The sequence below is a fragment of the Eulemur rufifrons genome, chromosome 6 (genome assembly GCF_041146395.1).
Source record: "Eulemur rufifrons isolate Redbay chromosome 6, OSU_ERuf_1, whole genome shotgun sequence".
Classification (NCBI taxonomy): Eukaryota; Metazoa; Chordata; class Mammalia; order Primates; family Lemuridae; genus Eulemur; species Eulemur rufifrons.
The window spans coordinates 37,963,958-37,979,337 of record NC_090988.1 but is presented as its reverse complement, the minus strand read 5'-3'; the positions used below and the strand labels follow the sequence as shown (position 1 = coordinate 37,979,337).

At 45.9% G+C, this 15,380-nt stretch overlaps 1 protein-coding gene across 2 annotated transcripts in view; it reads left to right on the top strand.

Annotated features, from left to right (window-relative positions):
• Positions 1 to 15,380, top strand: part of FAT3 (FAT atypical cadherin 3) — a 488,418-nt gene that overhangs the window by 431,487 nt on the left and 41,551 nt on the right. For both annotated transcript variants that reach the window (XM_069469075.1, XM_069469074.1), the window contains exons 14-18: positions 2,140 to 2,354; positions 3,958 to 4,095; positions 5,014 to 5,157; positions 7,838 to 8,035; positions 11,074 to 11,872. In XM_069469075.1, coding sequence (XP_069325176.1) covers positions 2,140 to 2,354; positions 3,958 to 4,095; positions 5,014 to 5,157; positions 7,838 to 8,035; positions 11,074 to 11,872 — 1,494 coding nt within the window. The remainder of the gene's footprint in view (positions 1 to 2,139; positions 2,355 to 3,957; positions 4,096 to 5,013; positions 5,158 to 7,837; positions 8,036 to 11,073; positions 11,873 to 15,380) is intronic.

Below are 15,380 nucleotides of genomic sequence, written 5' to 3'. Positions count from 1 at the left end.
ATGAGCCTCCACTTGCCACTGTCCACACTTAGACTACTACTCTCAGGTCAGCTGCCAAGGCAGACATCAGTGAGTGATATGCATGGCGACGTGCAGCCTTCTCAACCCAGCACCCCAAGTAGACTCGATCAGTGGTTTGGAATCAGTGCGGTCCCTGAACTCTGCTTACTGCTCCTGGGCAGAACACTCATTTCTCACCACATCCTTTTCAAAATCTGGGGGAATGTGTAGCATCACCTGGGGACAAGGTGCCTAGAAAGAAACCAAAAGAACAAAAGTAGAACCCTCAGGTTTTCTTTTTATCAATGAGTTAATAAATATTAAAGGGGCTTTGGGTAAATAAAGATGGTAATTCAGAAAACAAGTTTGGATATTCTTTAAAGAGTAAACATACTCACTTTTATACTTTCATAGAGTATTTTAATTTCTATTTCAAAGCCCTTTAGCGTATGTTCTCATTTGTGTACCAATTCCCTTATCAATAGTCAAGGCAGTTCTCATTCTGCAAATAAGAAGCGTGAACCTCTCACCCCTCCAGGCTTTGGACGTATTTTCCTTATCACTCAAGCAGTGTGCACCTGTCAAATGAGGTGGCATAGGAGGTCCATTCTCCTTTGGATAGTCCAGTAAATACAAACAAGAAACTATCATAATTAGCAATGTTTATTTAACATGGCAAATACACCAGGTTCTTATTAAATTATCAGGTATTCCTCACATTTTCCATATGAAAAAAACAGATAATTTCCCCAATGTCTGCTGTTAGTGGGTTATACAGGATCTGAACTCAGATCTTCTTGCTCTAATGTTGATATAACATAACACTGCTGTACTATGGGGCTACAAAAAATGCAAGAGATACAATCCTGGCCCTTAAATATAAGAAGGTGTAAATATTGATGGAGGAATTACATTAGCAGCTTCTCCCAGCAGTAACTCTGTTCATTAAGGTAAATTACTTTAAATTAAAATGTATGGGGATTTGCCTCATTTAAATATGCCTTAGCGTGTCTAGTTATGGTCATGGTATATGTACACCAGGGGGAAATGGTTAAGTACTATTTAAATTTGGCACTGGCTAACAAGACTAGGATGCAAAAGAAAGCACTAGGAGTGGTGAGTGCTAAGGAAACTTAACAATGGAGAGAAAGAGGCTCTTGTTATAAGTCTGACTTCTGTATTTCACCGTAAGTAGAAGGAGCCTATTGGCAGTCTTAGCAGCTAGAGAAGGTGTCTGTCCAGAAATGTGAAAAGAGGTGACCTTCTCACCAATTCTAATGATTGGTTACCATGTGGGAGCAAAGTAAATGCCCTTGAGAAGTGTTCTGCCGGCAACCCGATGACCACTTGCAGAATGCAGGAGTGGTGGCCTCACTAGAAGGGCTGGAACTGGGGAGAGAGCACTAACGGAGCCCCTCCTAGAGGCGGCACCCAGCTAGCTGCATTCACTTGTTCTACTTGCTTAATTTAAACAACTCTGTGACGTGGGCATTATCATCTCTGCTCTGTAGTTTTGGACACTAAACTCATACTTAATATTTGGCCATTGAACTGTCTGAATCCTAGGTAGTTCCTTTTCCATTATGTCACTGTACCTTGAGATTTCTGAGATCTTTGCCCTCTTTGTGCCATAATAGTTTTAGATAAGCACATTATAACTTGGCAAGGCACCTTTGCAGTTAATTCAGTTCAGTGAAGTCTGCAAGTATTTATTTGCTGAAAAGGATGGGGTCACAGGATCACATCCACACATCTCAGCTCGCTTTTGGTCTTCCCAGGTCCACCTGAGGAGCTGGGAGATACTTATCAGGGATGCCTTTTCCTGCCCCTACTCCCTAGTTGTGCAAAAGTGAATGATGCCAGAGATTTTCAGGCTTCTTGAGAGATGTTCAGGAACTGTTACAGAAACATGCAAAGACTTTTCATTTCTTCAGTGTTGTGTTTGATGGATAGCTGTGCTTTCACTGACAGCATTAATCAGATTTCTGGAATGCTTTCAGTAAGTCATTAAATAAACAAATTCCTGAATATCTAAAATTCTTGGCTGGAGATGGTGTTATAAATATTACTACAATTATAGTACTGCTGACCGATGTTTTTCCCTAATCAAAGCTAAAGCTCCCCCATTTTTCTTCAAAGGGGGTATTTCTGTCTCTGAGGTCCTGGACTATGAATTATGCAAAAGGTTTTACCTGGTGGTGGAAGCCAAAGATGGGGGCACCCCAGCTCTCAGCGCCGTGGCCACCGTGAGCATCACCCTCACAGACGTGAATGACAACCCTCCCAAGTTCAGCCAAGATGTCTACAGTGCTGTCATCAGTGAAGACGCCTTGGTGGGGGACTCTGTCATTTTGGTAGGTACCTGGGGGGGCCATGGAGGTCTAGGTGTTCAGGAATGATCATCCTCAACAGAGTGAAGAAGTGAGCAAAGTCTATCTTGGATTTTCTTCACATTTCCACATTCTGTATCCATTTGTCCCCAAGAATGCTAGTCAGGCACTGGCCTTTCTTTGAAAGGCTCCTTCTGTGTCTTAGAAAAGGTCTGACAGATTAATTTATATCAAGATGTAAGTGAATGCTAATCATTTATCTCCCAGGAATGTATATTTTTTGAGAAAACAAAAGAGACCATGCAATGAATTTTTAATGATGGTTCCTACTAGTTTATAAACTTAGATGACAGGTTATTAGGTCAGTAGGAAGAATATGGTGGTGTCTTTTTATTGAAATCTATCACACAGCATGGTGAGTACAGTTAATAATAATGTATTGTACATTTCAAAATCGCTAAGAGAGTAAATTTCAAATGTTCTCACCACAAAAAAGATTGGTATTTGAAGTGATGGATATGTTAATTAGTTTGATTTAATTATTGCACATTGTATTCATAAATCATAACATTACTTTGTACCCCATAAATATATTCAACTATAATTTATCAATTTATAATTAAAAAGTTATTAGGTTGCTAAAGACAGAATAAAGTCCCTCTCCCTCCCTGACCATATACACACCTAGACACACAGAGTTGGGCCAGCTATATGTGGGAGCAAGTTTCAGATTGATTGGTCACTCTTAGAGGAGCCCTTTCCAGAAGGAATTTTTTCTAGTAACAGTAAGAACAAGCCATGAGTTCTGAGAACTCAGGTGCTCTTAGACCACAGATTGCGTTGTAGAAATAGTGAGTCCCATCTTACTCTTCTTACCCGTCCCTGGGCTGGATGGGTCCCTTCCATCCATCTCATGGCATCTCAGGCTGTGAGTGGCCGCAGCCCTCTGCTGGATGACAGTGCATTCCTTATACATCAGAGGTGGAAGTCCAGGCCCTCTCTCCTTCTAGCATAGTACAAAACCATTTCCACACGTAAAAATCCCAGCATTACCAACATGGCGCATCAGACAGTGGGCAGTATGTTTGCTGTGTGGGAAGGGAACTTTCTTGGGCTTCCTTAACATGGAAATGCATAGATGTAGAGAATGCTTGACTCAGTGGTAATTTTGTGTGCCAAATTGAGAAGGAATCAGGAAGGCATCCCTATTAGTTAGCTCTAGGTTCTATCCTTACTTTCTGAAGCCCCTAGGAAAATCAGGCTTAACAAGTGTCAGTCTACAATTGAAGCTCAGACTCGGGGGGATGGGGAGGCATGGGCAATATATATAGCCTGAACTTTTGTACCCCCATAATGAGCTGAAAAAAAAAAAAAAAAAAAAACAAGTGTCAGGCTATAGACAGGTAAAAATTAACATAGAAATAAAATGGGGCTACAGTCTTGGTGCTGGCTTCCTTCAGCCCACTCGTCATTTCTTGTGCTGGTGGTGTGATCATTGGTGTTGGGGAGCAGAACTCCTGAGAAAAATGTCAGAGCTGTGCCCATTTAAACAGACCTAGGTCCCTAAGAATCAACCTTTTCTCTGTCTCTTGTGTCATGTCTTTGCTTTGCTTGTTTTTCCATCAAGCTAATAGCAGAAGATGTAGACAGCCAGCCCAATGGACAGGTTCATTTTTCCATCGTGAATGGAGATCGGGACAATGAATTTACTGTGGATCCTGTCTTGGGACTTGTGAAGGTTAAGAAGAAATTGGACCGGGAACGGGTAAGCTAGTTTATGCCAGCTGCCTTCCCATCCACACCCTCCCCGGCTCCATGAGTATAAATAGTATGGTTCTTCATTCTAAATACTGAGTAAATAGGGATGGGCTAAAATGCAGCATGAAGTATCTGGGTTAGACCTTTGAAAGAATTTTCTGCCAATAACAGATGCTTGCAATTTCTTACTTATGGAAGTTTTAAAGAAAAGGCAAATATGTGTCTTTCTGGATGGTTTGAAGTTAAGTCCTTCCTAGAGGAAGGGGGCAGAAAAGTACCTTCAGTGTTGGTATCCTGTGGTCCTATTTTTATGAGCAACTGTAGCCCTAGGTGAGCAGATACAAAAGGATCACCTAAAGGCATTTAGATCAGAAAGAATGACCCATAAATTTCCTCTGTCCAAAGTTAAACTAAGTTTCTAAACATTGTCTTACTTGACCAAAAATACATCTATTCAAAGAGGAATTAACTATGGAAAAAGACACCATAGTAGTGATGCTAAAAAGCAGGTGGACTCCACTGGTTGATACATCTTCATAACCCCAGCAATATTAACATCGATAAATAAGACAGAGTAGTGGTGACAACTGTTGCGCTGAACAAAGGCCCAGAGCTGGGATCCTAACTGGGGTGGTTTTGTCCCCAAGAGGACATTTAGCAATGTTTGGAGACATTTTTGGTTGTCACAACTGGACTGGGGGTAATAATGGCTCCTACTTTTGATAGAGGCCAGGCATGCTGCTAAACATGCCACAACACACAGGTCAGCCCCCAACAACAAAGAATTATCCAGCTCCAATTGCCAGGGGTGCCATGATCAAATGATCTTTAACAAAGCACAGCCCGAACCTGCAGTTCCTTGGAGCATGCACAGAAGGAAGGAAGCACTATGTTTCTTTACTGTCACCTCTTTGTGCCTTGGCAGGTGTCTGGATACTCCCTGCTTGTCCAGGCAGTAGACAGTGGCATTCCTGCAATGTCATCCACTGCAACCGTCAACATTGATATTTCTGATGTGAATGACAACAGCCCAGTGTTCACACCTGCTAACTACACGGCTGTGATTCAGGTAAGCAAATCTTGCCTGCCAGATACTTGTCCTTACGTATTCAGCTTCCTTCCTCTGCTGTGGTTACGTGTTGCAGTGTATTGTTACGTTACTTGATGTCAACTCATCCCTTCAAAGGGCAGGTATGAAACGATCCTGATTCTTCCACCGCAACTGACTAATAAATGTGGATAAGAGCTATCAAGGATTGGTGTCTTTCAAGTGCCAGGTGCTTTATGCCTACCACCTCTCCACACAGTAGCCTCGTGAAGTGGGAGGCAGATTGGCCCCCACTTTATAGTTGAAGGAGCTAAGGATCTGTGAGGTTAAGTAGTTCACCCAGGGTCATGCGGCTGGTAAGTAGCAGTCAGGATTTGAACCTGGGTCTATCCTCTGCAAAAAATACTCTCTTTCCACAGTGACAGGCTGCCTTTAAGCAACTTTGTGCTATTCTGGCAGGGAAAGGGAAATTGATATATACCATCTCATCAGTCAAAGGGAGATCAAGCATCAGGATAGAGCTGCTACTCATTAAAATTAATCTTCCATAAGCAATTTGTTTAGCACTTTAAATCCACCTGCTCTTTGAGATTAGAATGCAGGATAGAGTAACCAACTGCTGGTGTTCTGCTGTCACAGAGAACAACTCTTGTTCCTAATTTTTATTCAAAAGATATTTCATGGGCACAGTAGCAGGTCCTGAGCTTCCTATACTTCCCAGTATTTCTAGAAGAACCTGGAAGCCCAACTTTAGGAGGATCAGGAAATTCAGCCCAGGAGTACTGTCAGTGTGGAGGACTTAGAGGAGGCAGAGGTAGATGTAGGTGTATTGAAGAGCCACAGATATTCTAGAGAATCAACACTTGCCTGATCCAGTTTGGCCTCGGGAAACCCCAGGGCTCTGTGGGTGGAAGGTAAGATGCAGTGGGCCAGGTCTGGAGAGGCCCCTTTGGAATGACATTGAAGACTTTGGGTCTGGCCATCCATAGCTGGCTGCCCCCCACCCCGGTGCTGCTGAGCTGTCCAGCAATCAGACGGGGAGGCAGTCCTAAGGCCGGCAGCTACCCACTTGTCTCTTCCCCTTTGTCAGTGAAATCTGATTTCTTCCTTCCCTGGTAGTGGTTTGGTTTTCCCCTCCTCTCTGAGGCTTTTCCCAGCAGCTGAGCACTGGTGCATTCTGACCCTCGCCTGCTTCCACGAAGCTTGCCCCGGGCCCACGCCTCTCTCCATCTCTTTCTCTCCGACTGCGCCTCTCCCTGCCTGCTGTCTGCAGGGGCGCCCTCTGCCCTCACCGCCTCTGTTCGCCAGCCCCAGAACAGAATGGGCCTTGCCTACTCAACATTCGGTTTTAGGACACACATCAGTCAGCCTGACAGACTGTTTTCAAATGCACATCCGGAAGTCCACAGTGACAGAACCGAGAGGCTCGGCCCGTGAGCCCTGGCTGGGTCCCCTGTCCCCAGTGCTGGGCCTGCCTGTCTTACCTTACACCCTTCTTTCTCAGTGACCCTGAGGGCCACGTTCTCCCTCTCTCCCTCCCTTCTATGGAGGAAACGGCCTTTATAGAGTGAGCAAACAGGATCAATAAATCTTCTGTTTTGTGTGGTGCGGAGTATGTTGTCAGTGTGAAATATTAGTAAATCTGTGCTGCGCCGAGGCTGTCCCACGACTCATTCCAGAGGGACACGGTGTCTAGTTTTTCATGACCAAAAGGGCACTTAAGAGAAGGAGCAAAAAGAAGTCTTTGCAGTCCTTTCTCTTTCTCTTTTAAAAAGTGTGCCTCCCTCTTCCCAGCACAGAATGACTTCCTCATCCCAACGCGTGGTTTTCAGAAGGCTGTTTCAGCACATAAAACTCGAGTGGCCCTGCCCTCCCACCTGCAGCCTATGGTGGTCTCCGTCTCGGAGACCCCAACTCATCTAATCCTCGCGTCGATGTCGTCAGGAGGTCTGAACTAATAAAACTGCCGCAGGCCCAAGCCGGGGTAACACTGAAGTCTGAACAGGGTGGGGAGGGAAACCAATGCCTGAGCTGTAGAGGATTTAATTCAGCGTTTTCAAAGTGAGAACAACCTTTGACCCAAGAAGGAGCTTTGTGTTGCCGTTCTGGGGAAAAGGCAGAGAAGTTCTGCAAAATAATGCTTACGTAATAGCATCAGGGCTTCCAAAAATTCTGACACAGCTAAGGATTCTCTTTCTCTTCATTCTCAAGTTAAGAAGTGTTTTACCCCTTTTTCTCTTTTCCTAAAGAAACATGGCAAAACTGTGATCTGGGAAGTGGGGTATAAAACCCCATTTTCCACCTGGCGTATTGACTGGGAAGTTGCCACGATGCCCTCCCACCCTGCCCCAGTGCTATTCGCAGGGCTTCTCAGGGCATTGCCAGCCCACCCAGGACAAGGTGTGCCCAGCACCATCCTGGGAACCTATAAGCCCGTTCAGCTCACAGTCCTCGTGTTCTCACCTGCAAGGCTCATCTCATGGGGCAGTTGCGGGAAGGCAGCCAAGGATGGGAAACACAGCGCTCACAGCCGCCAGCATGTTTTCAGAAGACAAGATGATATCGCAGGGAATCCCTTCCGCTGAAAGCCCTGTTTTCTAACCCAGCACTCTCAGCCAGTAATGATGGTTTTGTTTTGTTTTTTCTAAATGTGAAGAGAGGTGTAATTTTACCTTCCTTTTTACTACACTCTTTCATACAGGAAAATAAGCCAGTGGGCACCAGCATCTTGCAGCTGGTGGTGACAGACAGAGACTCCTTTCACAATGGGCCTCCCTTTTCATTCTCTATTTTGTCGGGAAACGAAGAGGAGGAGTTTGTACTGGACCCTCATGGGACCCTTCGGTCCGCCGTGGTCTTCCGGCACACGGAGTCTCCGGAATACGTGCTGTGTGTCCAGGTATGACACGGCTCTCTGTCCACATCGGGCTGTCCTTCTCACGCTGGTTTCTGTCCCCTTTGGTTCGTTTTTCTGTGTTGAGCAAGTCAACATAATTCATTACCACGCAGGAATGTTCCCCTTTTAATCTCAAATTCAATTTCACACCAATAAAAGCGGCCTCTGTGTGTGAAATTGAACAGGAAGGAGAGGAAGCAGCATTGTTCAGGAAGGATGTTCCTGTAGGGTGTGCCCAGCAGACAGTCACTGGGCTTAACTCTGCATTCTGAAAATTCCTGTGGCTCTAACTGACCCTCCAGAGACAGCTCATTGGTCAATGCTTGCTGTTTTATAATGGGTATTATCTGCCCCGTTACCCCATTTGGGGAAACTGCCAATGTCTGTCTTCATGAGATTTAGCCATATCATGCCTCTGCTTGGTAGGCCTTCCCTGGGGAGGTGGGAGGGGACCAAGGACTCAGCTGGCAATAGCCTCCTGGCATTTCAGTTCCTCAAGGTCATTGGCCTGTGTGAAATGGGAGGTGACACAGAGGCAATGGTGGCAGGAATGCCAGGGATGTGGCAAAGAGCAGGAAACGAAAGAGCCCCAAAAAGTTCCTGCATATAAATTTTGCAAACACCAAGATTTGGATCCCATCGGTGAAACCGAGTGACTTTTTCTACCCGCAATTAGTTGCCCACAGAGAGCAACCTAGACTCATTATTAATGGTGGCAATAATAACAATAGCAATTCTTTATATTGGTATAGCATTGACTCTTGTATATATTATCTCTTTAGCTAAGATAGAGCTTAATCTACCCCATGAAACCTTCCAAATTAATGACTGCCAGCTTTCAGCATGTCAATGAACTCTTCAGTTGCCACCCACTCCTCCAACAATATTATGTAAATAAATTTTTATTATTATTTTTGTAGAGATGAGGTCTCTCTATGTTGCCCAGGCTGGGCTTGAACTCCTGGCCTCAAGCAATCCTCCCACATTGGCCTCCCAAAGTTCTGGAATTACAGGCCACCATGCCCAGCCATAAATAATTTTATGTTGCAGCGTAGGCACTCAAGGCAAGGAGAGATTTTCAGTGCCTTCTAACAGAAGCCAGTCCAGTTCTTCACATACCCTGTCTGGCTGTTAGGGAGCAGATTTCACACCTTAGGTTTTGGAATCTCCACAGAGGGCTCTTTCCCCCTCGTCTTTTATATTAAACTGCCACCAAGTCCTGTGTGCTCTTCCTTCACGAGGCCCCTGTGTGCATCTCGTACATTCCCTGTGCCACTGCCTGGCTGTGTCCCGCACTGTCCCATCGTCATATACCTGCCGCAGACGCCTCCTAGCTGATTCGTCTGGCTGCAGCCTTATTCTCTTCTGATCCGCTCCTACACCCCTCCCAGATTGTTCATTCCCCTTTGGCTCCATCATTCTCCTAAACCCTCAGCAAACTGGCCAAATCCTGCCCTCAGCCTGTTTTTAGAAATCAAGTTTTACTGGAGCACAGCCTCATTCATTCATTGACACGTACTCGGTGACTGTCCCTGTGCCGTAAGGACAGCCTGGAGTGGTCATGATAGGAGCTGTGTAATCCACAAAGCCTAAAACATCTATTAATTAGCGCTTTTCAGAAAACATTTGCTAATGCCTGACCTAAACTAAAGCTATGTATGGCTTCCTGGTGTTTGAAAACGTAGGCCCCGCAGGCTGGAATTGGCCCCAGACTTTCAGATTTGCAATTTCAGGGCCTTTCGGCAGATACCACTCTCCAGTCCTCTGGCCCCAGGCCCGTTCCTCTGTGACCTTACACCTGGTGGCTTCGTGCCTTTCCATCTTTCTGGCCTCTGACATTAGAGTGGGCACCCTCTGGCCTATAGAGTCCAAACTCGTCACTGTCCTTTGAAGCCGTCCACAGTTCGGGACGACCACAGTTAGGCTGACTTCAAGTTCAACCTAATTTGTCAACGTTATCTCCTCCCACATGAATTTTCCATTGCAGTGTCTCTGGTTCGCATCCTCCGTCAAATAAATCATGTGATGATGGCAATAAAAAAATAACAACATTCACATGAACCATAATGTACTGAGCATTTCTATGGGTTAGACCTGTGTTAAGCACTTTGCAATCACTCACTCCTTTAATCCCCACAGTACAAAAACCTGTGAGGTAGATACTACTACTTTACTCACATTAAAGGTATGAAAATTGAAGTTCAGAGAAGTTAAAGAACTTACTTAAAACCAAACATGTTGTGGGTGGCAGAGACAAGATTCAAATGCAGGTCTGTGTGATGCCCAGGCTCTGACACTGCCTTCTACAGACAAGGACACATGCCCCCAGGTCCCACCTGGCCTGCAAGGGCCGCTGCAGCTCCACATCCTCAGACATCAGCCCTGCGGACCCCACCCGTGGGAGTCCCTCACCGCTGACTCCTTCCAGAGTACACGCGGCAGGTGTTCAGTAAAGGCCTGTTGCCAGAGAGGTTGTTCTGTCAGTTCTTATGTGAAGGAGGAAGAGAAAAAGGTTTTTTTCAGGCTACTTATTTTTCCCCTTCCACATGTCATCTGTTACTCTAAACCTCACTGTGGTTAATTCCCACTTAACGTTGTTTCTTAAGTGTGCAGAAAGGTGCCGTCTGGTCCAGTCGAAAGGAAGGAATCCAACAGAGAACAGAGATTTTTTCTCCAACAGGGAAGGCTACTTTACGAGGTTTCCCCTGTGGTTTCTGCCAAAATTAAAGCCAGGCCAGCCTGTTGTGGGCATGTCGGAGCTTATAGCCCTCTGTCCTCCTTGCCTGTTCACCCCCACTGGCTTTATTGTGTTGACACATTTTATTGTCCATAGCAGAGTATACATACGGGATGGAAGGTGATAAATCACTCCTCTTCCTTAAATGCACATCCTCAGCATTTTTCAGAATAACAGCAAGGGATGGAGGAAGAAGCAAATGTGGTTAAAGGTAGAGACATCTTCTATCAGAGGGGTTTTTTTTTTTTTCATTATTATGACTGTTTTCTTAGAGCCTTGCCTTTCCCCCTTTTGGCTGTTGTAGGCAAAGGACTCAGGCAAACCCCAGCAAGTTTCTCGCTCCTACATCCGTGTGCGTGTCATCGAGGAAAGTATCCACAAGCCCACAGTCATTCCCCTGGAAATTTTCATTGTCACCATGGAGGACGACTTTCCTGGTGGGGTCATTGGGAAGATCCACGCCACAGATCAAGACATGTATGATGTGCTCACGTTTGCCCTGAAATCAGAGCAGAAAAGCCTATTTAAAGTGAACAGTCACGATGGGAAAATCATCGCCCTGGGAGGCCTGGACAGTGGCAAGTATGTCCTGAATGTGTCTGTGAGTGACGGGCGCTTCCAGGTGCCCACTGACGTGGTCGTGCACGTGGAGCAGCTGGTGCACGAGATGCTGCAGAACACCGTCACCATCCGCTTTGAGAACGTGTCCCCCGAGGACTTCGTGGGGCTGCACATGCACGGGTTCCGGCGCACCCTGCGGAACGTGGTTCTCACCCAGAAGCAGGACAGCCTGCGCATCATCAGCATCCAGCCCGTGGCGGGCACCAACCAGCTGGACATGCTGTTTGCTGTGGAGATGCACAGCAGTGAGTTCTACAAGCCGGCCTACCTGATCCAGAAGCTGTCCGGCGCCAGGAGGCACCTGGAGAACGTCATGCGCATCTCGGCCATCCTGGAGAAGAACTGCTCGGGGCTGGACTGTCAGGAGCAGCACTGTGAGCAAGGCTTGTCCCTGGATTCGCACGCGCTCATGACCTACAGCACGGCTCGCATCAGCTTTGTGTGTCCGCGTTTCTACAGGAACGTGCGCTGCACCTGCAATGGTGAGTGTAGTTTCCAGGGTCCCGCCCACCTCCCGAATGTTAGGAGTAGAGTGGGCTACCGTTCCTGGCACGCATGCGTTCATTCACTCATTCCACTCACGGTTAAGTGACCACCTACTGTGTGCCCAATACCCATGACAGGTGCTGGGGCCGCAGGGGTGAACTCCCATGGAGCTGTGGCTTAGCGAGCAGCACAGACAGACAGGCAGGCAAGCCCATGTGACGAGTGAGTATTGTCAGGAGAAGCACAAAGTCCTGTGGGAGGACCCCGTCTAGAGGGAAGGTTTCCTAAAGGGGTTATCCTCTAGGTTGAGATAAAGGGCAAGCAGGAATGAGGGGAGAGGAGGGAGAGAGTTCTAGGCAAGAGGCAGCCCGTATGAGGAAGGCTTAAGGGTGAGAGAGGAACCTACACAGAGGAGATTGAAAGAGCTTTCCTCTCGCTGGCAGGAGCGGGAAAGGGATGACAAATGAGACTTGAGAGCAGGCCCAGTGATCACACAAGGGCCATTAGCCAGGATGAGGAATTTAGAAATTATCTCCAGGCAGTGGGAGCGGTTGGTTGATGTGAAGTGAAGAAATAGCAGGATCAGATCTGTCTTTCACAAAGGGCGTGCTGGCTGCAGAGGGCAGTGGATTAGAGGGTCTGGGCCAGAGGCAGGGGGACCAGTTAGGAAAATGTTGCAGAGGCTGAGGGCAGCGAGGAACAGGGGCAGATGTCAGGAGCACAGTCAAGGCATGCATTCAGCCCTCAGAACAGCAGCGACAGAATGGCTCATGTTTGTTGATGTAACTGAAGTCATTGAACTTGACCTTCACTGATCAAAGGCCATAGCTGCACATGCCCACAGTGATGGGTGAGAAGCATTGCTCTCTCCCTCTTTTCCTCTCTCTGACATGCAGAGCCATAAATTCACTGCCTTCCTCTAAGAAAATTGCACCCGGAGTTTTTCTGGCTGGTTTGAACTTGGTCCAAAGGGACTGTGCCCAGAAGGAAGGCCATTTGTAAAACATCCCCTTGGGTAATTGGGGACAGGCAGGGCCTTTGGCCTCTTCCCTTGTGGAAAGTTCTTGGTTGCAGTTTGGAGAATGAGCTCATCAGAGGGCAGCCCTAGGTGTCACAGCTGCTAAGAGGCATTTTGACAGCCTCCAAGCAGCCCGGAAGAGTGCCAGCTGCTTGCTCTGTGGTACCCAGTGAATTGTTTGTGTTCTCATCAGGTAGATGCAGTGCTGTCCACACCTGTTGAATATGTAAATTAGCTGCAAAGTAACTCAGAGCATGCAGGCCAGGTGAAATGCATTTCTGGCAGATGTTACCGACATGCAGAATTTATGAATGCCAGCTGTCTGGGCCTTACCTAGATTTCCTTCATAGGCAAACTGATATACACCAAAGCTCTGCCAGGGCGTTGGTGCAGTGATTCACAACAGGGCTCAAAGGGGGTTCAGGACAGGACAGGACAAACCCTGCAGGAGAAACTATACCAGCTAATTAATCCTTGTACTCTGAGAACTCATTTCTTTCAGTAAAAATCTATGGAGGCAGCATGCCCTAGGCACTGAATATTCAAAGTTAAAAAATAGTCTCTGCCCTTAAGAGCTAACAATTGTGAAGCAATTATTACACCTACTTGCTGTAATAGTGCTATAATAAATGCTGGGGCATAGACCAAAGGAAAAGCTTTCTATGGTATTTGTACATGGAGACCACCTATGTGCTGGATCTTTAGGGATGAGTATGAGAGCATCAGTAAGAGATGTATCGGTAAGAGATGGGGACTCGGGAGAAGGTCTTGCAAGATTCTTTAAAGGCAGAATTTAGGGGGGTGATTTTTGTTGGGGGTAGAGGGACTTGCTGTCTATTTTGTGTAAGACACTAATGTTCTAAATGCAGTAAGTTGCAAGGTGAAATCCCTACTCAGGACACCTGTTCTCTGGTCTCCATAAACCTTTCTACTCCCAGTAAAGCTAGAATGCTGGAGTTTTGTGTGAGTTAGCTCCCAGACATCCCAAAAGGAGGCCTTCTACGTTTGAAAAGCCAGCATTTGCATGATAAGAGCTTTGTGCATAGTCAGGCCAAGCTCTCAGCCTCTTCTCACCTTTGAGTCACTCTTATTAATATAATTAAGCTATAAAATAAAATTCTAGATTTTAGTGGTAAAAGGAGCTCAAAAGGTCATCTGGCCCAATCCTGTCTTCAGAAGGTAATGTATGTGTCATAATCTCCATTTTATAGATGTCGTAGCTGTGTGCCTTGCCCAGGGCCGTACAGCGAGTGAGAGTGGCATGCTGATTCATTATAAGGTCCTCTTGGGCCCGTATTATCTGTATCGTAAGAGCAAGGACTCTTCCATTTTTAATGTGAATCATAACCCCAGTGCTATGTACCCTATCAGAATACTCGAATACAGTCATGTGTGGCATAGTGATGTTTCGCTCAATGAGGGACCACATATAAAACAGTGGTCCCATAAGAGTATAACGGAGCTGCAATTTTTCTATTGCCTTGTGATATCATAACCATTATAATGTCATATCCCAATGCATTACCTTGTCTGTGTTTAGATATGTTTAGATGCACAAGTACTTACCATTGTGTTACAGTTGCCTGCAGTATTTAGTTTAGTAACATACTGTACAGGTTTATAGCCTAGGAGCAATGGGCTACCCCATACAACCTAGGTGTGTAGCAGGCTCTTCTATCTAGGTTTGTGTAAATACACTTCATGATGCTTGCACAGCGATGAAATTGCCTAATGACACATTTCTCAGAATGTATCCCTGTTGTTAAGTGACGCATGACTATAACCCCGTTTTCCTAGCAGACTGACTGCCAGCCTCACAATATGACCCCAGTAAGGCAGAGGTTCTCTCAGATTCCTGTGTGCTCGGGACTTACTAGAAATGCCCATTGCTGAGTCCCACACTCACATATGGGTGGTAGCTTTAGGGTCAAGCCTGGGAGACTACATATGTACCCTGCGTGACTCTAATGTTGGTGGCCAGGAAACCAAACTTTGAGAAATGTCACAGCAAGACAAAGAGGAAAAATTTCCTCCAGGTTCAGGGGGCAAGTTTTTACCAATAGCTCTCTCGCTCCTTCTAAAGTTTTTTTTTTTTTTCCTTTAAATAAAATTATGGTGAAGAATTGTTAAGGTAAGCATTAGGCATTTTTAGGCATGTTCTCATTTATTATCAGTAGAAAGGAGAAATGATTGAATTCAATAAATGCCCTTCTCCCAAACACACAACACACATATACAACTAGTATTGGCTGCTCATCTGTTCATTCTGAGAGGTCGCCAGATTCACTAAATGGACTTTCCCACCACCTGGTGGAATAATTGGCATGATAAATAGAGGTAGCTGTCCATTCTGGGCTGTGTAGTAATGTTTGTACAAATTTTGCCTCAATATTCTATCTTCCACCTTCCAGTTCATCTTTTTCTCATACAGATTTTTTTTTGGTCCAATTATCATCATTAGCATCTTGAACCAAAATGCTGAGTTG